This window comes from Periplaneta americana, chromosome 15 (assembly GCF_040183065.1).
Source record: "Periplaneta americana isolate PAMFEO1 chromosome 15, P.americana_PAMFEO1_priV1, whole genome shotgun sequence".
Classification (NCBI taxonomy): Eukaryota; Metazoa; Arthropoda; class Insecta; order Blattodea; family Blattidae; genus Periplaneta; species Periplaneta americana.
Window position 1 is genome coordinate 8,074,968 of NC_091131.1, and position 26,296 is coordinate 8,101,263.

The 26,296-nt window shown below is 32.9% G+C and overlaps 1 protein-coding gene across 1 annotated transcript in view; it reads right to left on the reverse strand.

Annotated features, from left to right (window-relative positions):
* Window positions 1-26,296, reverse strand: part of LOC138714609 (tyrosine-protein phosphatase non-receptor type 5-like) — a 64,979-nt gene that overhangs the window by 33,417 nt on the left and 5,266 nt on the right. Inside the window, exon 2 of the mRNA XM_069846633.1 lies at window positions 6,111-6,281. Within this exon, the coding sequence (XP_069702734.1) occupies window positions 6,111-6,281 (171 nt within the window). The remainder of the gene's footprint in view (window positions 1-6,110; window positions 6,282-26,296) is intronic.

The following is a 26,296-nucleotide window of genomic DNA, read 5'->3' on the forward strand; positions in this document are numbered from 1 at the left end:
GAAAACAACAACAACAGACTGGTGCAAATGGGAAGTACACCCAACACCACATTGCTATTTTCCTGAGCAATAAAGCAGGAAAGCGAATGTGGTTTATATACTTTAACCAAGTAGCAAGAGATATAGGTACAACGAGTTCAGTCCTGAATGAAATGATATGTATTATCAGGTGAGTACAAAGGTGATTCTTAGCGTACGATATCCAAAAAGAATATATTGTTTGTGAGAGAGAAGAAATATCGCAATTTCTCACAACTATGGTCCACAATACAACCATTCAAATTTTGCACTCTATAACGTAGTACCTCATTTATCTATATTTTTGCTGTACTGTAGTTTGAAGTCAAGTCACTGCAGCTATCTACGAACGGTCTATGTTACTTCTACAATGTTCTTTGAATTGTTGAATCGTGGTCTATAGCTGTGGGAAATTACGACATTAAAAGTCATATTCTTCAGAAGTAAATATATCTTAATTGTAGACTTAAATCTCAAAACTGTAAGAAAGTCACACAGTAAACAAAGGTTCACATTTTTACATTGAAGATAAACTTGCGTTTACATGTATGATATATTGAATTTTATATATACTTATTATTAACAATATTATATAATTAATCAATCACTCAATCAAATGCTGATTAATGTTGGATTTTCTTCATTTGACCTCTAAAATGCTACTGAAAGTCTGTGATATTAACACATTCATCTGAAAACGTCCCTTTTATTCTGTCCATATACAGAATTTAGTGGGCAAAACTCCAGATATGAATTTCTCATATGTATACAGGGTGTTTCAATAAAAGCATACAAAAATTAAACAGGATATAGGGATGCTCTACTAAACATTTTAACTTAGGGAACCTAGGGTCTGAGAAGCCAGCTTAAGAAGATAAGGGCTTCAACATGTCTATCACTATTACTGCTTTCCGGATTAATTGCATACAATTTTTTTAATATGTATTTATTTACATTTAGTTTTTACATTATTTACAGCTATTACTCTACAGTACCATATCACTGACAAACCTGAGTTTATGTACTATTTTGTGCCTCACAACAGTTGCTCAATGCAGGCATGACGAGATTCTGCCGCACTCTTTCAAATATCCCTGGGTGTTTCGAATCACATCACAGGTGACTACAATCCTGGCAACTAATTCCAGGTTCTTGCCCACTAGGGGGGAGGTCTCATACTGCACAAAAGTGATTTCAGATATTCTCATACGAAATAATCAAGTGGGTTCAGGTCAGGTGATCTCGCAGGCCATGAAATAGGGTCTCCCCTTACAATCCAACAACTAGGAAATGTAGCATCCAGATGTACCAGTACTCTGCCATTGTACTGTTTGACTCTTCAAATGGTATGAAAGAGTCTGTCGTTGATTCATAGCATGTTCCTTCATATGATAATTATAATTATAATTATTATTGATAATCATTTAAAATGGAAGAATCATATTCATTATACTTGTAATAAATTACGTAAAACATTATGTTACTTTGTTATTGTAAGAAATATTTTGTCAATTAACTGTTTACGTGTAATTTATTTAGCATTATTTCAATCTATACTTATGTATGGTATTATAGGTTGGGGTGGAACTTATAAATCCAACCTTTATCCGTTAATTTTACTACGGAAAAAAGTATTAAAGATTTGTTTAAAAAAGCAGAAAGATTACCCAACTGAATTGTTGTTTAAACATTTCAAAGTTTTCAACATTAAACAAATGTATTATTTTATTTTATTAAAATATTTTCATAGAAATTTTAATAACTTTGAAAGGTATATACATAAACATAGAACTAAAAATATGAATTCTCTGCGTTTGTCTGAACCAAAATGTAAAACCAATGCAGCTTTTTATCATAGCATGCGTGAAGGTCCCAGATTATTAAACAAATTTTATTCCAATAATATTTCAACCACGAATCCTCTCCAAATTAATAAAAAAAACTAAAAAAAATTGTATTGGATTTATAGTTTGGGTTTAAACATATTAAACACTACAGTATTTAATCTGTATTCAGTCTCAATTTTAATTTTATTTTTGTCTGTATTGGCATCCCCTCCTGAGCACGAGTCTTACTCATTCAGGAGTGGGCTAGTTATCTTTCATTGTATTTATTAACTTGTATTCATTTCAAACTTACTAGCAATAAAATAAATAAATAAATAATGTAAATACTATAAGGCAAAGCCACCTTGTGGATTATAGGTGAACAAAAAAATGCACAATGGATTGTGTAGTCTTCAGGCTCTCACCCACATGCTTAAGCCCGTATCTCTTTTGCAGACCACAAGTTCCATATCTCCAAATGTTCTGTAGAGCACCCCATATGTCCTGTTTAATTTTTGCACGCTTTTACTGAAACACTCTTTAGAAGAAAAAATGGTTATATCAACAAGGGTCTTTATTTCTGAGTAGGGTTTGCAATGATCACGGTGTACTTAAGTATTTTTGTTCACTGGAATTATTATGATGCATTCTGTTTACATTTTCTTACATAAAATGTTCAAAATTTCGACCTACTGCCTGAATACAGGTCACAGCTTGTCGTCATCTAAACAGAACCTGTTGGATACATATAGAAAACAAAATTTGATCGACTTTCTGATAGCAAAGACAAAAAGGTTGTTATACCTGTGTAGTAGACTTCACTATGAAATTATTTAAACAATAACTGAAATAGGACTGTTTACAAATACAACATTTGGCGATAATATGAAAAGCAGAAACAGTACCTTGGCACCGCCAGGGCCTACCAGACCTGAAATACTTCCCTGGGTGTAACAATCAAACTTGTTTCTTTTCTAAAGTTATAGTACGTCATATGAAAATAAACTCGAGGAATTTAAAGCTGTTGCTAAGTTTTTAAATCCGAACCAAATAAACTGTCATTATTTAAGTATTAGTGCAAAAACGAGCTATCATCAGTTTTCTCATTCAGAAAAAAAAAAAGAGGCAAAAACACGTGAATTTTTTTTTCATATGTTAATAGGTTTCTGTAAAACAATCTTTAGAAAAGAATGATTTCGTAATGAAACTGACAAGAAAATTTAAAATATAATTAAAATGGTTCTCACAGTACAATACAAGAAAGGAAATTAGTTCTTTACATAATATGCTTAAGATCTTTTTTCTATGCCTAGTAAATTAGATGTAATTTACTTAAAAACATAAGTAAATTACCTTGCCAACCTTGGTAAGGGATAATCAATTCTATTGGTTCTTGAGTGGTACTATCAACTAATAAAATCAAAATCAATTCTGTGTTATTGTCTACATTTCGTCACACAGTTTGGGTGTCAATTCCGACATTACAAGCAAGTTTCGTGATGCTGCTCGGGTTCTTATATGCACTTTTAAGGCTGAACACATCAGAAAATACGATGATAGGTGTTCCAATTAGATTCTTCAACTTCTGCTACAGACTTAATCCAGTCTTGTAGTTAGTGGGGTTATTTACTTCGTTGCAGACTTAAACTTGAAAGTTTACTTTGATTTTATATAGTTACAGTTGTGTACATACGAAGTATTTTAAAAGGCCGTGTAACCCATCTTTAAAATAGAACGGTTCCTTCTTTACGTTTTCATTGTGAATTTGAACTCTTACTACAGGTTCAACAAACTACTTTGTAACTAATTCAGCAGTTTATAGCAAAAATACTTGCCAAAAAAATAAACGACTTTCATACTTCATTGGCAAGTTATCGTGCTATCAAAAAGGAGTGTGTTATATTACAGCGTCCCTATGGAGATCAAGATCAGCTGGAACAGCAGTAGTCCGTAGGACAGTGAAGATAACATTGCACCGGTGTCGAAACGGGGACCCATCTGTCTTAGGTACATAACCTGTTTTACATTTTAACACTTTTAACGATTCTACTAATATAGTTTCAAGTTTTAAACAAGTGTTAACGTGAATTAGAAACAATAAGAGTGTTAGTTGGGAGACCGGAGGGAAAAAGACCTTTAGGGAGGCCGAGACGTAGATGGGAGGATAATATTAAAATGGATTTGAGGGAGGTGGGATATGATGATAGAGACTGGATTAATCTTGCACAGGATAGGGACCGATGGTGGGCTTATGTGAGGGCGGGTTTCTTAAAAGCCATTTGTAAGTAAGTAAGTAAGCTTATACAGTAAAATACAACAGAGATGCACGAAAAGCTTCATAGAGGAACATTTTTCTAATTTATATTAGTTACAAGCAAATTTACTTGGACATACAATTTTATCTTATTTTATCTTCATACACAAACAACACTTACAATTAACATGCAGGGACATAAAATTTTATCTTATTCTATCTTCATACACAAACAACACTTACAACTAACATGCAGGGACATAGAATACAAGCTTTTGTGGAATTTTTCTTATTTTGGTTATAATAATAATAATAATAATCCATGGCGCTACAGCCCATGAAGGGCCTAGACCAACCAGCCGGCTGCTGGCCTCACGCCCACATGCCGAAGCAGAGGTGGACGATCATCCAACCAGAATGGAAGTATTGTGTGGTTAGCACGATGATCCCCCCAGCCGTTATGGCTGGTATTCGAAACCGGATTTCGCTACCTATCGTAGCTCCCCAAGTGCATCACAATGCTGGGTGGGCACCGGTCCCATACACTGGCCGAAATTTCATGAGAAAAACTTTTTCCCCCCATGAGGACTCGAACCAGCGCGCATTCCGTAACGCGAGTCCTAGGCAGAATGCCTCAGACCGCGACGCCACGGCGCGGGACTCTTATTTTGGTTAGTTGCATACAAATTCATGTGTTAACCCTCGCAGTTTAGCTGCTCTAGAATTCCATGCTACTTATCTGGGATACTTTTTGACCCCAAGAATATTTGTTGTTAATAATTAGGATATTTCATAGCTTACTCCATCTTTATATACAGTACAAGCAAATTAAAGCTTTTATAGAACCTTCAGACTTACTCACTATGTTTAAACAATGAATTAATTAATTAATTTAATTAGTTTAATGGTACACTATTCTGTATCTATGTTTTTAGTTTTTCAATTATCAGAGAACACATTCACTTTCCTCGAAATAAAGCACAAAAAATAAATTGTTATTGCATCAAGTGTTAATTATTATGTTTAGACAAATAATTAATTTAGCCTCATCACCTGCTGCAGTAGAAAAAACAAGAAGCTAATTTTACAAGTACAAATAATTAGTCTTGAACCTAAAACATTTTACCCATAGCCTACATTGCAGTTTATGCTATATTTGTTTCATTTGTCCAGTTTTCAAAGTACATGTTCACTTGGCCTACAACAAAACACTATCACTGCAAAATAATTTCTAAGCAGAAAATAAAGACGTGTTCTATAGCTGGTGCCATCCACGAACCCAAGCAAAAAAACAGTATATAATTATGAAATAATTTTAATTGTAAAGGAAGCTAAAATAATCAAGGATAACACACTTAGGTTACGAGGACGTTTCGGAATATGTGACTGTAGATATTACTAATAAAATACAGTGTGGGGTCAAAAAATACCCCAGGTTAAGTGTCAAGGGTTAAGTATTACTACATAATTTTTGTAGAATAGGCCCCACGAATCTGTAAATGTTGCAGTACACAGCAATACTTTCTCCCTTATTAATACGTTAATTATAGAGGACGCTTATTCCGTCGGATCCCGGCCAACTAGTCACTCATAACGAGTGCACCTCAGCACATGTGTGGACTTCAGTCCTACGTTCATAGACATCTATGACGTAGTGCAGAGGGCGGCCACTAGAGGGAACCCAAGAGTTGGAGCTTAATCTGAGATGATTCTGTCCGACACCGGGGTGGGTATCTGGTGTGGCTTAGTGGATGAAGCATCAGCATGTAGAGCTGAAAACCCGGGTTCAAATCCCGGTGCCGGAGAGAATTTTTCTGTTCCATTACTCTTTCATCGTATGATGACGCAGAATATCTGCATGGAAATATCATATGTACTTCGGTAAATTAAAATAATATATATATAAATTATAGAGGAGTTATGTCATGATGGCAGAAGGCAAGGCAGTAGGCCTACACTGAGAAGACCAGCTCCAAGACTGTCTTTGTCCACTGAATCTTAACTGTACGCACCTGGTGTCTCGGCCGAGTTGTTGTCAGTCACCTGGCTCTTGCCAGCCCTGTACTGGTCGCTGACAGAGGACATAAGCTGGCGGTACAGCAGGCTGTTCCGGAACGGGAGCAAAGATGCCCGCTCCTCCTCACCCACTACATCCCGTGGCAGCACTATCAGACCAGAACAACCTGCAACACACATCCACGCAACAATAAATTAAAAACACTTCCATAATAATCATAATAATAATAATAATAATAATAATAATAATAATAATAATAATAATAATAATAATTATTATTATTATTATTCTTTATTTATACTGGCAGAGTTAAGGCCATAGGGCCTTCTCTTACACTCTGCCAGGTCACAAAGTATACAAGCAGTGAAAATTTAACAGAAAGTTAAAGAACAGAATGCTAACATATTACAAAATAATAATAATAATAATAATAATAATAATAATAATAATAATAATAATAATAATAATAATAATAATAATAGCATAATAAAATCGACACTAAACAAAATGAAAATAATACCATAATAGAAAAAAAAAGAAAGAAAGTAAAATACATTGGAATATCGTGAAAGCAACTCATTTAGTACAAATGGTTAATATGGAAAAACGTAAGGAAGAATATATCAAAATGGAATGTAATAAAATGACAACAAAATAGAAAAGAAATACGAAAATTAAATAAAATTCACGATAAAAAGTCTAGGATTATAAATTCATCGGCTGATAAAGAGAACAAAAAGGGGAAAGGAAGGAAAAAGAAATATATAGCCTATATTTTTACAAAACTATGGCAGAGAAAAGGGCTTATAACTGAAAGGAATCTAATTCAAAAAGTGCAATTTTAATTTATTTTTTAAACTAGACAATGTCCGACAGTCTCTGACATGTTGTGGTAGAGAGTTCCAGAGATGAGCTGTAGAGACCGTGAAAGATGGAGAGTAGAAGGATGTTCTGTGTTTAGGAATGGAGAGTGTGATATGGTGTTGTGAGCGAGTATCTATTTCGTGATATGAGGCCAAATGTTGAAAACGAGAAGCTAGGTAGCTAAGGTTAGAGGTTTGAAGAATATTGAAGAGTAAAGTGAGAGAGTGAATAGTTCTTCGCTCTTTGAGACGAACCCAGGACAGCATATTTAATGAAGGTGTGATACGGTCAGATCTACGGATGTTGCAAATAAATCGAACACATACATTATAAACACGCTGTAGTCTGTCAGTCTCATGTTAAGGTCAGTGTAGAGAGTGTCACAGTAATCAAAATAAGGCATCAAGAGCGACTGCACTAAATTCTTCTTGAGAAGCAACGGAAGGAAATTTCGAATTCTTTTTAGTGTGTGACATAGACAGTGTCATTCCGATTAACAGGGAAGTGTTTTATTAGAGCACAGGAGAAACCTACCCAATACAGTGCATACACTTTATCTTTCCACGCTCGCATAAGAGACCCAAGTTGGCAGCAAGTAGCTGCGCACGCTGCCATTCAAGGACACGCAGTCACTGATAAGAGTTGTTTGTTACTGTGTGCAGTATTGAGTTGAGTTTCAGAGCAGAACATCTGTTATTGTAATGCAGTACTGAGTTTCATTTCTCGATTTGTGTCTGTTGCTTGAGTCACGGTTAAGAGATTTAATACAGGACAAATAATTTTCATTTGCCGTAACTTAACTGCTCAGTGTCATAAAGAATTTCAAGAATGTTTTCCTGGGACAGATCTGCCTGAAAGAACTACAGTTCATAAAATAGTCAATAAATTCAAAACTCGTATGGGATCAATACTGGACAAAAAAGAAGACGAAAGCACCATGTTTTAACAGAGGAAAAGTATTGTGTTCGATTAAAACAATTGCCGCGAAAATTTCTCACGAAGTTAGCACAAGTGAGAGTCAGCCATACATCAGGGGGGGGGGGGAGGGGAAGTTAAAAATGTGAAGAAACGGCCAACATTTCGGAAGTAGAGATGCAATATGAGCCACCGGCGTGGCTCAGTCAGTTAAGGCGCTTGCCTGCCGGTCTGAAGTTGCGTTCGGGTACGGGTTCGATCCCCACTTGGGCTGATTATCTGGTTTGGTTTTTTCCGAGGTTTTCCCCAACCGTAATGTGAATGTAAGGTAATCTATGGCGAATCCTCGGCCTCATCTGGCCAAATATCATCTCGCTATCACCAATCTCATCGACGCTAAATAACCTAATAGTTGATACAATGTCGTTAAATAACCAACTAAAATAAAAATAAAAGAGATGCAATGTGTGAACCAAAATGTGTTTAGACGCTACAGTGCCTGCCTTGCAGCAAATGGGGATTATTTTCAACATTGTCTTTGAAAAGGTAAGCAATTTTTAGGACTTTCATTATTTCAGATTGTAAAAAAAAGTCTTTTCTACGGTTTATCTCGCGTGTTCTAGACTCATACCGAGCTCTCAGCAGGCTGCATGTGAGCAGCTGTGCTGTGCACTGCCACTTCCACTCTACTTCTGCCAGTGTGGAAAGATAAAATGTACGTACTGTATTTTCAGATAAAGAATGAGTGGTCAGAGAAGATTCAGCCTCGCAAAAAGGAGCATTAAAGTTCAGGCACGAGCCGCTACTGGTCACTGTATTTACGAGTGTGAACACACGAAAACCTAGAATTAGGCCTATATTAAATAAGACTTTTTCGCGAATAGTGTAATAAATCGTTAATAAAATAGAGATAACGAATATTATATCGTATTTCATTCACATTCATAAAGAAAGAATAAAAATATTTATTCACGTATACGACTAGACAGCCATTCTTTTGTAACGGGCGTGACATGTACACAGTTTAAGGAGTTAATTTTCAAATGTGAATACAGTACATTTTTTGTATGTTCCATTCTCACCTCGTTATCTTGGTCTTTCTTAGACTCGTGTAAATTTTCATCATTATTGCTCTTAAGATTTTCATGTTAATGTCATTTTTTACGCTCTAACGATGTGACAAAAATAACATCCGCCCTCAACACTTCATTTTATATTAATTTAAAAGTCTGTTAATATTTTTGAATACCTATATTTTAAAAATTCTTTACTGGTTACCTAAAAGATGACATTAACTAGGATATGTGTGATAAGTTCCACGATTATTTACAGTGTTATTTTCTGTAACGGATGTGACAAGTAATACGTTAACACGTGTTTTTTTTTTTACTTTATTTTACATGGAACATTAATGCTTAATAAAAATTCTGTGAATATATTATATTAAGCTATGAGATATTCAGACATTATATACACATTATCATTTTATTTTTACACCAGGGTAAAAAAAAAAATTAGTATGAGATGTCTCTTTTAAAAAAGAATGGCTGGAAGAACAATCTAGTGTTAACTATTCTCTGATCACTGATGGAGCAGCAGAAGGGTACATCGAATTGTGGGAATTTTAAGTCCAACATCTGTTTCTGGAGAAGAGTTCTGTGGCCGGGAGAAAAAGGTCTTAAGCAAAAATTTTATACTTTTCAGGAGAGCAGCAGAAAGATTTAAATTGGTGTCAATTATAGAGTTCTTTTAATTAAGAGGTTTTCTGGGTATTATTTGTTTATATTTCTTCTAAAATAGGTAATGTTGTTCGTTTAACAATTTTCTTGATTATTTCCAAAAATAGCCGCACTTAAGCCCTTTTTAGACTAAAATCCAAGCTGAGAAGAAGAGACTATTTAAACATAAGACCTTTTTCATGTCAAAATAAATAGGAAACGTAAATTATTAGGAATGCAAAATAGGTCTTAAACAATATAGGACTGTTTACCTGGTGCTTAAAGTTTTAAAAGGAAAGAGCATCAATCTATACTAATAATAAATCTGTAGCCGAAATTTTTCTGGTAATTTTCGATTTTCCAAAAATAATTGGTCCTAACATATATAATTAACCACCCTGAAACCGAAAATCGCATTTTTGAAATTTCTGTTTGTATGTCTGTCTGTATGTTTGTTACCTTTTCACGCGATAATGGCTGAACCGATTTATATGAAAAATGGAATATAAATTAAGTTCGTTGTAACTTAGATTTCAGGCTATATGGCATTCAAAATACTTTATTTAAAAGGGGGGGTTATAAGGGGGACTGAATTAAATAAATCGAAATATCTCGCTTATTATTGATTTTTGTGAAAAATGTTACATAACAAAAGTTTCTTTAAAAATGATTTCCGATAAGTTTTATTCTTCACAAAAGTTTGATAGCACTGATATTTAATGAGATAAATGAGCTTTAAAATTAAAATAACGCCATCTAAGACGGTGCAATGAATTAAGAACAAATGACTCCGTCTATAAGGGGCCCTGGACAACAACAATCGAAACAGAGGCCTTAGACATCAACAATCGAAAGCTATTAAACATAGCCTACAGAGAATGTTTCTGTGTTTTTATGAAGTAATATCAGAAGCTAAATTAACCGATTTGTATAATTAATTATTATTTCACCATTGGAAAGTGTAGTTTCTCTAGATGGACATAAAGCTATAATGTTATTACAGTAACGTCTGAGTAAATCGAGGACATGTAAGATTAAAATAGCTTATGCACAGAAAATTTGATAGGCTATTTTGTACATTCGTTTTCTGTATTTCTTAAAATAATATTTATGTACACTCATTTTAATCTCAGAGAATTAACGAATAACGAGAGTGTATTGATTTAGTATGTAGTAATAGTACGTTAGCTTAGCAATCCATTATTTTATAATTCAAATTTTAACTATGCTCAATTGAATCGTGTTAAAATACATAAAATATATATGCAATAAATGCAATGCAAAAAAAAATTGGGTAATGAGTTAAGCAGATTATCTTGCGCTGTTATAAAAGTTGTTCCCTGGATCAAACGTCCTATTTTAATTATGTAATTACTTTATATTTATTTCTAACAGGTGCAGCGGAGCGCACGGGTACGGCTAGTATGTGATAAAATAGCTAAAATACAAGTTAGAGCTTGTTTGTAAGGAATAAAATAGGCCTATTATATATTCTTAAGTCTTTCATTTTATGTGTGCTCGATTAAAAAGGTACTTAGGACATTTGGTAAAGCTCTATAAATCCAGTCAGGAGTCTTATTTGACTTTAACCGTTTTACCAGGTTGTAGAGAATTGTTTCCGCTTTCAGAATATATAAAAATCTCATTTTAAAAAAATTGACTTAAGACCTTTTTCCTCCCGGCCATAGGGTTATAATAACTATTTTTTCCATATGTGTTAGCACAGACAACTTGCAACATAATACTCACCCATTATCGACATAACGTATGTATCATACGCACTGTTCACTTGTACATAATTAGCCACGAACTACACGTTAAAAAGTAAATACGGTGTATAGCAAGATAAATCAGACGCTCTGCGACACTACTGGTAACATTTGGTCGCCAAATAAATATAAAGTCGAAGTAATTCTAGCTTATCTTATCTTCTTGATTAAGACCGATTTAAGGGGCAGGAAACAGTTGACAGGATGTATAATTAACGATGACTTCAGATGTTCACGGGTTCACTGTGATACACGGTTTTCAGTTTTATCAGTGTCATGAGCAGAAACATTCAACCTTTTGAAGTTGCGTATCAGTCCATTATCGTCGATGCCAACAGAAGTAAACTTTTTCTGTTGGATATGTTACTAACAATAAGGGTCTTGAATAATAGCTCGTGGTGGTGGCAGCGGCGGCGTTTACGCAGGTGATGGTGACAAAAAAAAATTCCCAAGTTAAACATTCATCATACTGGTTAAGCCGTATCTCAAAACAAGTTGAGAGATGCAGTAGAGACATTCCCCTTTCCTTGCCTTCTCTGATAATGGACTTAATATGCAGTTAGAGATTGCCGATATTTTGTCACAGATAAACGCGAAATATCTGTGACAAAATATCGCTATCGAAATCTGCTCCGTATTCAGTACTCTGTGACTGATATCTTCTCCTCTACGTCTTGAGTTTGCGCATGTGCATGATACAATTAACAGCAATTAGGCGGTACGATTTAAATAATAATAATAATAATAATAATAATAATAATAATAATAATAATAATAATAATACCACAGTCTACTATATACAGTCGCAAAGCTTGAGGTGTTTTTTTTTTTTTTTGCAAATCTCGTGATAAAGCGCTCCAAGCGGTTAGCAACTAGAAACAATAGACTGTCCATGGGTCGACTTTGGACTGTGTCGTATTTCTATCGAGTGCTAGCTCGTTGCGTATTTCACATTGATGCTTGTGAAATGTTCGTTATTGGTTGTAATGAATATGTTAATGGCTAAAATATAATAATTGGAATAATAATATGGGACAAGGAGAAGACGTTTGTAGTGCTATAAATTGTACCAACAGTAAGAGAAAGAGGCCAGAGTTATCCTTTGTCCGATTTCCGAAAGATTCAAAAAGGTTCCCGGGTTTCCACAAGAATGCTGTGCAGAAACAAAACTCTTAATTTTGAAGTTCTTTGTGACTGTTAGAATACATTATATCCTTAAATTTCACAATGAAATGTTTCAGTCTAACCGAAAGGACATCAGTTACCGGTTAAAGTTCTGTCACTTAGGCTGCTAAATTTCCAGAGAAATAAAGGTTAGGTCTACTTTTTTTTTTTCAGAGGATATATATTTAATTGTAGCTATTCATTTTGTTATTATTTTTATGTGTTATTTTACTAAAGACGTAGAAAAATTAAGTTTGTTTTAATGAAATTTATTTATTACGTTTTATTTTCAATTCTGGTGGGATTATCATTGCTTAGGCCTATTTTTTTTCAAAGGATATGTTTTTAATTATAGCTGTTAATTTTGTTATTTTTATTTGTTGCTTTACTAGAGACGTAGAAAAAGTCTGTTACAATAAAATTTATTGATCACGTTTTATTTCCAATTCTGGTGTGATTATTATTGCTTAACCTCATCCCACTTTGTTACCTACGTAAGCCTACACTACAAGTATCGGTACACGTAAGTTACTCCATTAATTCATATTTCCATTATTATTGTTGTAAAGGGAAATGCAAATTAATATTTATTGGTTTCATAGTTAATTATCGCTATAATCTTGAATGAGTGAAGCGATTATAGTAAATTTCAGTTCGTTTTGCACAAACAAAAATTATATTACTTATTTCTTGCAAGTATCTTCGAGTTTATGGTGGAATTTAATATACTTCATTAAAATAATAAATTAACTTTATGCATTTAATATTTCAATAATGGAAGGAAGGTGTTAATTTTTCCAAAAGAACACGACAACGAAAGTGTAACATATTTTATCGTCTGCTAGGATAGAGATCTGCGATGATGAGGCGATAGTAGCGATCCTAGTGGTGGGCAACTACCCATGTTTGCATTTTTACTACATATTGAGCTTCGCGACTGTATATAGTAGACTGTGATAATACCATTGGTTACCAGTACTTTATCTTGTGTAAAATCCTGTCTGAACAACTGTATTGTTTTGCAATTATTTTCCAATGTTTTTTCCGAATACTTATGTTTCATTAATTTTTATTCTATGATTCAATATTATAATATTAATGCACGACTTAAAATAATTTATCCACTATATATACAATAAAATGGGTCAATTTTTAAAACGATTAGAATAATCAAATAACCTCAATTTCTCCATATCCAACTAGATTTAAAAATTATCAAATGATTCACTATCTACAATATAACCTCTTGGTACATGAGGTTAACTTTCGACATGTTACTGTTTATTAGGTAGGTAAGCTTATTTATTTGTTAACGGCACATGTACATAATTTATTTGTTGGATTTTCCCATATAAATCACTGATGTGTGGTGTGTATAGAGAAATCTTATTCGCATTTCTCTGCTCTTCAATATTTCCTGTTAATTTTTATCGGTATGACAAAATATCGGTGTAATTCATGCATATTGTGCTTACTTATCGATATAAAATATCGGAGTGACAAAATCACCGATAAAAGTCACAGATATTTAATTGTCACAGTCACAGTTGTCACAGATACTTTAAAATATCGTTTAAGCTCATCTCTATATGCAGTCCTGAAACTTTGAATGTTTCGGCATCTATGAAATTGTGCGCGCGCATATACACACGCACAAAAACACACACACATACACACATTATAGACACAAACAACACAAATACACACACCAGACACACTCCAACGCAATTTTTAAATGGCATAGCATTTCAGAAGTAATAATCTAGTTTTTTAATTTGCTCCTTTCTGGGATATAGAAACTTGATAAGCAAACTGTCAAGTCTCGACATAAAATATAGTGAACTAATTACATCTTTAGACTAAATTATAAATTATAGACCTACTTAGCGGGCAACAATTTTCATCTAATCTTGATTCATTTGGAAGTGTCTCACTAGACAGATAAGATAAACACACATCTAACTATCTAAATATGGCTTTATTTACAGTTATCTTTAGGGATGAAGACCGCATTAGTCTTACTAAATATGTAAACAACCTGCTCTTGTAAATATGTAAACAGAACATGAGGAGTTGAAGTTGTGCCTCCTCCTCGGCATCATCATCATTTGTCTATTAGACTTACTGATCCACCACTTTGTTCATCTCTGCACTGGTATTGATGCACTTTTCGGTCACAAAGACATTTTAAAATACCTCATTTGGTTTCCACCAATTTCTCAATTTATGTATAACGAGCAGAAATGAATATACTTCTAGTAGCATAAAATGGAAGTTTTCTAAAGTATTCTGTCTGAAATTGTACAGTTTGCATGCTGCACTGGTTAATCTTTCTGCTTTACAGAGTAAAAAATTATATTTAAAATAATAATAATAATAATAATAATAATAATAATTTATTTTATTTATTTATTTATTAATTATTAATATTTGTGTGCTGAACAACAGCCAGAGGCCAATTATAGTTCAGAACAATACACAAACAGAAGATACAAAGGTGCAAAAACAAATAAATAATATCTTAAATAAACAAAAACATACATAAATAAAATAGATAACAAGAACAGTAAATACTAATAATCAAAACGAAACTATACCTTAAAAGGATCTAAATTGTGCCCATGCAAATTGGCATATTTTATGCATCTACAGACTGGAGAAAGTGATTTAAAATTTCTGTTATAAACATTTTTTTGAAATCTTAAGCCTTTTGTAGGAATACGAAGGCTGATGTCGTTTATGATAGACTCACAATCAATATCACCCTTGATAACTTTGCAAAGAAATTGATAATCAAGATTTTGACGTCTAGCATAAAGGCTACAACAGTTAAAATATTTACAGGTAATCTCATAGTTAAAGTCAGAGGAATTGGGTATAAATCGAAAAGCACATAAGGAAATAAATTTTCTTTGAATATTTTCCAATTTAACCGAATCTGTTGAAGTAATGGAATTCCAGGCTACAGATGCATATTCAAGTTTAGATCGAACCAAAGTAAAGTATAGAATTAATAGAGACTCTGGAGTAGAAAAAGATTAAGTTATAGACTTTATTAAACCAAGCATTCTTATTGAATGATTATAAATATACTGAACATGATCGTGAAAGTATAATTTAGAATCGAGTAGTACACCAAGATCTTTAATAGAATTTTTCCTAATAATACAGACGTTGTTAAGAGAATAGTTTAATAATAATAATAATAATAATAATAATAATAATAATAATAATAATAATAATAACAATTTATTACACCCACTGAAGGCAGAAGGCAATTAGTCTCAATAGGTGAAAATTGGTCAAGTCTCTCCAGTATACATCATGGTGTTCCACAAGGCTCAATAATTGGTCCACTGCTATTCTTTGTAGCAATAAATGACCTTCCTAAAATCATTAAAGCTGTAACAATATATGCTGATGACACTACATTCTTATGTTCTAGCTCTACTCTGAATGAATTACATGCTCTAACCAATGATATTGTATCACAGATGGCTTTATGGTTTGAATCTAATGGTTTTTTGCTTAATCAAGAAAAGACTACCGTAAACTGGGGTAAAGAGGATCACATGTGGTAAAGTGGATCATATGTGTATTGCTTACATAAGTCAGCGCCACATGGATCACACATGCAAAGAAAACCTTTCTTCTATAAATGCCACTAACAATACACATATGATCCACTTTACCACATGTGATCCTCTTTACCCCAGTTTACGGTATCAACATAACTTTTACCCTAAATCATGTAATAAAAAAGGACAACATACAAAACTATACTAAATTTCTAGGACGTTTTATAGACTCCAATTTAACATGGGAAAAACATATCGAATATATATGCACAAAATTATCAAGAGTTATATATTTATTAAAGAAATTAGTGACTTGCGTTTCTTAAAATTATTTAATATGTGCCTAATTTTCGTTCTTTCAGTCGACAATTAGGTATGCCTTAGTTTTCTGGGGAAATGGTAGCAAAATTGAGAGTGTCTTGATTTTGCAAAAGAAAGCCATTAGAATTCTACGTCAATCTAACTATCTTGAACATTGTCGATCTCTTTTCAAACAATCACAGATATTAACTGTCATATATATATATATATATATATATATATATATATATATATATATACGACCTAGTCCTTTACACTCGACAAAATATAGACAATATACATGATCAAGAAATTAGAAATAGTGAACAAATTAATATCCCATATTGTAGATTACATAAAACTAGTACAAATGTTTCTGTCATGGGGATGAAATTATATAATAAGCTTCCCGGTCAATATTATAAGTTACCAACCAATGGTTTCAAAGCTAGATTTTATAATTGGCTTTTAATTAATCCTTTCTACTCTGTAGATGAGTTTCTTAACATAAATTCATACGAAATTGTTTTTTAATAAATAAAGTTATTTACATTTAGTTACAATTATTACATTAAGAGTGAAGTGTTTTCATTAATTTTAGAGTTTCAAAATGTTTTGTGTTTTCATTCTAATTAAACTTTACTGTTTTCCATTATATGTGTATTTTCAAATGTATGTTTTTTTTCCCTTCCTTCTGTATTGTGACGAAGCCTATCGCTGTATGTTTAATGGCTTAATAAATTGAATTGAGCTGATCATATACATAATCTAGGACATGTTATATTTATAAAGTAATACTTAATTACATAATACACATGAGTAAATAATAATTAACTATCATTAAAAGCAACACAAATACAAATACACAAACCTTCGTACTTAATTGTAGAAAAATAAGGTCAGGTCGATTTCGGCTATAAAGCCCGTTTGCAGTAAATAATAATAATAATAATAATAATAATAATAATAATAATAATAATAATAATAATAATAATAATAATAATAATAATAATAACAACAGCAGCAAAACAAAGAAAATGGACTACAAGGGTTCCGCGGATTAAAAGGAACTCTGCGGTAGAAAAAGTTTCAACCTCATTTCATAACACAGTTCACTCACTCGCTGATGATTGGCTACTTATCTAATCTGCAGGTGTTAACACGAGTGAAGAACAAAGCCGATTAGATTACAGTTGCTACTACTATCACCAAGAACAATTTAATCAGTAGGTGGAGCAGTTATGATTGATAAAAATATTAATTTACTAGGCCTACTCATATACAAAACTGTTCACATTATGTATTGTACGAGTGTATCTCACTTTTATTGAACCAAATAACAATTATTAGGCCTACTTTTATTGACTTTATACATTAACTAATTTGTAAAGTTCCACAGCATTTCGAGCCCCAATTTCCATCATTCTTCATCTGCACATATTATCGACCATCTTCTATCAGCTTCCTGCCAGTTCTAACATTTATCTTTCTAAACTAAATTACGTGCTTTGATAAGTTAGGTATTAAAATTAAATTTAAAAAGCCGCTCTAAATAAGGGTTCGAATAGATCGGCCTACTAATCAATTCATAAAGAATACAATAAATTTCAAAGGAAAAAAAAAAAACATTAAGATAAATGATACGAAAAGATAGGAAATCATTTACAATAAAAGTTTGTTGGGTACAAATGATTACTAATTATTACTAAGGATGATTTTAACACATGAGATCCTATGGCATCAATCGTTGCATCAGAAATTTTAAATTGTTTAAGTTGATTTAAAGTTTCTCGTGGGATCGTGCCACGGACACCGAACATGAGCCCAAAAACTGTCCAACGTGTGATGTGGTATTGTGCTCAGAGATGCTGACAACAAGGCTCATATATGACTTGTTTTTCACGACACACCTCTTGTGGCTGTTGCTCGTGCATCTCAAAACGGATTGTGGGATCAAGAATGACACCCTTATCCTTCTGCCGATCAATTATGATGATATCAGCACGTCTAGTAGAGCCATCAGAAGAGACGCAACCAACCTCCTCATAAACCTCACAGGAAGCATTCTGACGGATTGAAGATGCGATGAGAGAACGAACAGTATTATGTCTGTTGATTCGGAGCAATTCTCCATGATGGCAGAAACCCAAGACGTGAGGAAGCGTTTCTTGCTCGTCGCATCTTCTGCAACGGGTTGAGTCAAGAGTTCTACCAGGGAGAGTACGTACAGGTATTGTATTACAGTTCATCTTAATCGCTTGCGTCCACTGACTGCTCGAAAGTCCCTTTTTGGTTGAGATTCACGAGTTACCTTTCTTCCAGTGAGAACAGAAAACAACTCCCAAACCTTTACTTTTCAATTTGCTCCATTGATGAAAAGAATCTTCACGCAATGCTTTTCTTAGTTTTTGAGAAGAAATACGTTCAGAGCAATCCAAGGTAATTGGTAATTGTTTGATGCAATGTTTAGTTTCGTTTGGAAGATTCCGAGTGGCTGCTACATGAGGGTTGTCAACGTGTAAAAGTCTTTGACAAATATTTAAAAGCTGAAGGTAAGCTTCTCACTGGGCTTTAAAGACTCCTAAACCTCGCAATCTTCTTGGTGCAAGGGAAAATCATGTTAATCATATTTCTAGCGAACTTCCAGAACACTCTTTATTGTTAAGGGACATTTGTACCTGAAAGTGATGCAAAACACACTCATTTATGGAATATTAGCTATGAGGTAACTACTTTTATAAACAGCCCTAAGGTACGCCTACTTTTGCTGCAAAAGAATTATCTATCAAATGCAATTTATAATGAACATTGTAATGAACATTTGTGAAGAATAAAATCATGACTGTAATAGTATATTATGCAACGAGCCTATAATGATAGTAATTAAGAAGCGAGTATCATAATTTTCATACGAGCTTCTTAATTACCATATAGGCGAGTTTCATACGACTTTTTATGCTCGACCATATTTCTAACTTGAAATTATTCAGATGTATACATTTTATTTGTATCTGACAAGATCGGAAGTGACCTTGTTCTAGGTCGTGAATTGTGAGATGTGCGCAGACGCGAAAGTAATGATTTTTTCCGAAGAACAATAATGTCATTGACCTTGATGTAATCCCGTTAAACTTGATATAACCTTGATTATTGAATTCGACATTGAAAAACGTGATGACAAATTGAATTTGTTTGAATATTATTTACAATTAACGCTAATTATTATAGTAACAGAACATAACCTTCTGCGACAGTATTGGATTTCCAGCCTCCGTGACTTTTCGCTAATTCTCTTTCGATTGCATATTCGAGAATAATCGATACTTGCGGTTTTATAACGGTACAAAGCTGACTTGTCATTGGCTGAATACCTGTAAGCTGAGTTGTCATTGGCTGAACACCTGTACTTTAATGAGTAGGTGTACTTTAATGAATGACATGCATTAAAGGACTGCTACCAGGTGTATAATTACTACATTTCGGCATGGTCGAGCATAAATAAATTTATGCCATCCTACATTATAAACAGGTTGTTACTATATCCAATATCATGCGTAATCGGCTTATTATGGCACGCGTGCCAATAATAGTAATGACGTAATACCGGAACGCTTAATGTGACGTATCATTTATTAACAATCTTTAACAATTTTGTATCACTTTTGTAATATCACATATAACAGTTCTGTGGTTCAGAGGAACTATATTAACAAAATAAAGGAACATTTATAACATAAAATGTGATATCTAAGCTATAACCGGAGTTTGTAATACCTGTAAGATCATCCATTTCTCGTTATTCAATGCCAATGCCATGCGCACTTAATCGATATGAACATAATGAAGACTTCGTCAGCTGTGGAAACCGAATTATTTCATAATTTATTTCCTACAATTTATAATGCTAAGATGCTATAAAGTGTTGTATCCAACTCGTGGATAATCTTATTATGACACTCGTGAAAATTGTCGCATAAAATTCACTCATGCCATAATCATCAATATTATCAACTTGTTGCATAGCCTAAATAACTATTACATATTCGAAACCTAATCCCATATTATGTTGAAGATGATCTTTCAACTTTAATATTAAGAAATGATACTCATTCCTGTCATGCAACACAAAGAACTTATTTTAACATAGGATCAGCTTGCAGACTTGCCAAATCATATTATAACCTTCAACAAACTTATCTAAAGGTTACAAATAAATTTTCTTCTCACAGTTTTAATTTAAGCAGAGTCGCTTACAAATCATGAGTCTCTGGTTGGCTAATTTCAAATTTCAATGTCGTTCTATAAGTTTGATGTATTTTTAGTTGTAAAATTCCTTTGTAATTTTATTGTGTTCTTTATTTTGAATTTGTCTATACATTTGTAGTTCTAGATATGTGTATATAAACTATTAAACTCCTCTCTGAGATTTACGTAACTCCACACAACAGATCAAATGTTTTCTTTCAATTGCATCGACGATGCATTTATATACTGGATATAAAATACAAATAGAATACCTTAACAAATTAAGAAAGAAAAACTTTAAGAAGTTAGAGAATTGCATGTTCACTGAATTCAGTTCTCTTGAGATACGAAGAAGACTGCAAAGCTCTATTTACAATACGTTACTGAAAAGTGGCATTTATTACAAAGGATTCTTTACTTGAATTTTTGTTTTCTTCTGTAAACTGCCATTGTTTGTTTGTGTATTTGTTTGCCTTTTTTTTTTTCTTACTCTTTTAGCTCTCATATTCTATTTGTTCTTGCATTGTTTTGTATGCTTTGTCTAATGACAGCCTCTAATTTGAGGAAGCTTTGATAAATAAATAAATAAAAAAAAAAAAGAATGGACAGATGCATTATAGGGACCACACATTATACGCAAAAAAAAGGTCAGCGGAAATAACGGTCCGATTATCGTTTTTGGTATTCGATATTCGACAAGCATTAAATGCTACCAAATTAAAAAACTGAATAAAAACGATTTAAATAGTTTATTACTAGATGTGATTTTAGTCAGTTTGTACTATATTTTTGGTCCAGGGAAAATATATTTTACTGTTACTGCCGTTATTTCCATTTTGAAGTAGGTTACAAGTCAACAATATAAAACTGACTGTTAATTTAGAAGTTAGCAACATATTTTATATCGATTGTAACAACAATACATATCGATAGTAACATTCATACCATTCAACCAATAAGGAGATTGGCCCCTATAATGCATGTGTACCAAAAGAATCCTTTCTTATGAAGCGGACTTTCTCAAACACTCGTGTGTAAAATCTCGCATGAAGAGCACAATTGGAATGCAGTTTAAAAATCAAATTAAATGTTCTGGAATTTTACATTTCTCTACACTCACGCAAGCATGAACACACACACGATAACTGTGGAACGGAAAGTGAACATGGACTACACTTTTTTTTTAATTATCTCACATATATATTGCAGACTATGTTCATGAGGTAATAAATTGATACTAATGTTAACTGTGTGTAATTCTTTCCTACAATAATCTCTAGGTTAAACTGTAAACACATGATACCCAATTTCGTGCTTACGCAATTCATTTCAGGCCATGGAAAATTTAAAACATATTTTAAACCGTTCAAAATCAATAATGTAAATGAATCCATGTGTAAATGCGAGGAAAGCGACCAGACTGTTCATCACCTCCTATTTGATTGCCCAATTTTCGAAAGAACTCGCCTGTTACTACTGTCTCATGTCATCTCATGTTCTGGGCAATTTGAAAAACCCCTGAGTTTTATGTTTAAAAAGAAATGCTGTTCAACAGAATTTCAGAAATTCATATCACATATTCACAATTCACTGTAAATAGCTAGATAATGTGTTTCTTCCATAGTAAGAGAAGTTGTAGTTAATGCAATTAGTAAGGGTATATGAATGTGTTAATTTTGTGTGTATATATATTTTCAGTTTTTTTTTTATCATTAATCTAACATGCCACATGGCAAAACAAGCTGCAATAAAAGGAGATACTACTACTACTATTAATAATAATACTAATAATCACAATAATAACAGCTATAATATCACTGTTTTATATCATATATAAGTTTTATGTAATTTTCTTTTTTTTTTCTCTGTCTTGTCTGTATTTTATATAATATGTCTGTGCTGTACATGCATTTGTATGTCATGTGTCTATTTCATATCATTTTTATGTCATATATGTCCTTAAAAGTAATATGTATATTTCTACGAAATGCTTGCCTATTTTTCTTTTTATGTAACAAGTCTGTGCGTGATGTGTCCTGGGAAAGTATTGTATGTAATATGTCTGTGTTTCATATATTGTGCATCTATTTCTATGCATTATATCTATTTTATCTCATATCTACGTATTTGTATATAATATAACTATGATTTTTATTATGTTATACACATTTAATGTAATATGTGTATTTTGTCATAAATATGTATATTTTTACGTAAATATTTATACAGGGCTATGATATGTATGATTTAACTACAGCCCTAATATACCTTCGGGTAAAATAGGGTTCTATAAACTTGGAAATTCAATAATAACTGTGTGTTGGAAGGAATAACACTGACATCTACAAAAGCTCTACACCTCAAACTGTTGTCATATTCCTGCTCTTGTACCCAGTGCCTTTTAGTGTTCTGACCTTTCGTATCCCGCCAGACCTCGTGGTGGCACAGTTTGGTATTTTTCTTTGTTCAAATGGAGTAATCAATACAAGCTGTGTCCGAGTTTTGAAGACTAACCTCTGTATTCTATGCTTTCTTAGCAATAAAAGAAACAAACGAACGCATACAATTATTAACAGACAAGACAGACGAATTATTGTGATATTGGGCTTTCATTTTACTTCTATCTTCGCTTGTTAAAAAAAAAAAAAAAAAAAAAAAAAGAAGGTTTCAATTTTTTCAGGCTACGGCGCGAATCGGAATCACATGGTTATCTTGGTCTAGTCATAGCCATCGTGACAATCGTCTGATATAAATACATGTTCAAAGTTCTAAAAAACAAAGGAATTACTATTTAAACTCATGTTAAACGTGCATTTATATAGAAACTTGTTCAATGTTGGTCATGTTAAGACTAAGAATGTGACGTCGCGCCATAGCCTGCTACCGAATTTTTTTTGCGTGACCTCCTGTAATGTGGCCAGAATAATACTGATCGTTGTTTTCCTTCGGCAACAGATGTCTCGTTTAGACTACTCGCAATATATGAGAATAAAAGATGTAATATTTTGAATGAAAATAAAAGGTTTAATATTTTGAATCATTTGAACGTTTTTCTGTAAGTTTATTTTTTTTTCTTACAAAATGAAGCTTTTCTCAGCTTCTATTACACATAGGACTTTCAAATTTTCAGAGAACCTTGCCACAAGCCATGTCCCTAATTTAACATGAGATTTTGAAGAAATCTAAATTATGAAAATAATTATGCACTGATATATATTGGAAATTATAGTTAAATTTTGGACCGGAACAAAAAAAAATCATATCTAATGTACTATGCACTTTTCCTTCAATTGGCTGTGTTAAATTCAGGTCAGTATATGTAACAATAACGCGTAAAAAATCAAGTGCCTACTACTAGCAGTTTCTGAGAAAAGCTTCATGAAATGTAATGATTTTAACATAGCCGAGATAGGACGTACCGGATCCCCTTAAGTCACTTTTGACAATTTTTTTTATATTGCAACTAGTCTGGATTAATTACTTACCTGTTTAAAAATACTCCAGGTTAATCGGACCTGACATCATATCCATGTCACTGTATTCTGAATTTGTTTCATAACTTTTTTTTTTTTTTTTTTGCTCATATTACCTTTCAGCTATTTTAACATTCTCCATGACGATCAACTGTACAATCTGCATCATATCTCTTTGATGAGTGAATTTGCCCTGAAGTGTTGATCTTTCCTTCAAGAAGCTATAGAAGTCCATGCAAGACACATTTTTGAAATTACATTTTGTGATTAACATCACCTTCATGGTTTTAACTGAAAACTGATGCCTTTTGTTAGACCACATTGAATTCATCGAGTCCACACCTGTGGAGTAACGGTTAGCGCGTCTAGCCGCGAAACCAGGTGACCCGGGTTCGATTTCCGGTCGGGGCAAGTTACCTGGTCGAGGTTTTTTCCGGGGTTTTCCCTCAATCCAATATGAGCAAATACTGGGTAACTTTCGGTGTTGGATCGCGGACTCATTTCACCGGCATTATCACCTTCATCTCATTCTGACGCTAAATAACCTAAGCTGTTGATAAAGCGTCGTAAAATAACCTACTAAAATAAAAATAAAAATTCACCGATGAAAACCCTCTTTCTGAAGACGCACTGCTTCCAGATATTTCTAACACAAAACTTATAATCTGAATTATATTTGTAAAACTAATGTAGACTATTTGTCTTACATAATTTGTAATGTTTCAATCCACTTCTCTGTAATTTTAACATCACACTTCTTCCAATTTTTGCTCCATGTATGTTCTTCACAGGATTCACTTGACAATAGGTAATCTTCATCTATCATTGAATTGAATTCATTAGGTGACTTCTAATGGAAACACCATAAAATTATTCAATGTTTTAACGTGACTATTAAATAAAAGAAAAATAAATATTTTAAAAATAATTTAGATACATAATAATAATAATAATAATAATAATAATAATAATAATAATAATAATAATAATAATGGCTTTATTTAACCTGGCAGAGTTAAGGCCGTAAGGCCTTCTCTTACACTTAACCAGGATTAAAACTTGCTTACATAGTTGAACATGAAACTAGATCGGAATTAATTACATACTGATACAATTTAGGTACATAATGAGATCAAAAGAGGTAGTTACATAAAAATTTACCTCATAAAATAAAAATAAACATAGTGGAATACATATTAATGTTGTTAGAATCAAATATGAATCACATAAAAACAGAAGACGATAATTCAATAAAAAAATGTACACAGTAAAAATAAAAATAAACACATTAGTATACATATTAGTATTAGATTACAATTAAGTAGGATTTACATAATTAAACCAGAAACCGACAATTGAATAAAATGTACACAAAAAAATATATTAATAATAAAAAAACAACACAGTGGGATACATATTGGCGTTAAGTGATAAATAAACACGATTTAGATAATAAAAATAAGAAACAAAAAAAAAAATAAAAATAAATACAGTGGAACGCATTCCATTAAATATTTGCAACGCGTTAGGTCCGGCAATTCATCATAAGATATTTTTCTAATTTACATTTAAAGGAAATTAAAGTTCGGCAGTCCTTGACTTCAGGCGGCAGAGAATTCCAGAGAAATGGGACGCCATTTTTAAAAAACGGGACATTTGGCGTCCCGAGCATACTTTTCTTGGGACAGAGAACAAGAGGCTGAAAAAAGCGACAATCCCGTTAAAAACAGGATGTGTGGTCACCCTAGGCTACACATTAAGTTTACTTGTAGGCTACTCATATTGACATGAAATATCGTATCATACATTACAGGCCTACACTACTTAGGTATCTACATATTAATTTAAAAAGACACTGTTTAATGCGGATTAAAAGTCTGATTTAAAACTACGGGCATCCTCCGCTCATTTTACAATAGGTAATTACTTTCTATTTCACTTGCAGTTCGACGTGCTATTAGCACAAGAACATGTTACGAAGCCAAGTAAGTGAAACCTTTCCTTTTCCGGTCACACATCCGTCCACAGGTATAAATTAATTGAAAAGCAAAAGGAACCCTCTCAATTCTCGAAGGGTTTTTTGTGATGGACTACGCCTCTATCTCTGCCCGATCGCTATCCAAGGTTCCCATGGTTGGGATGGAGCATTTCTTAA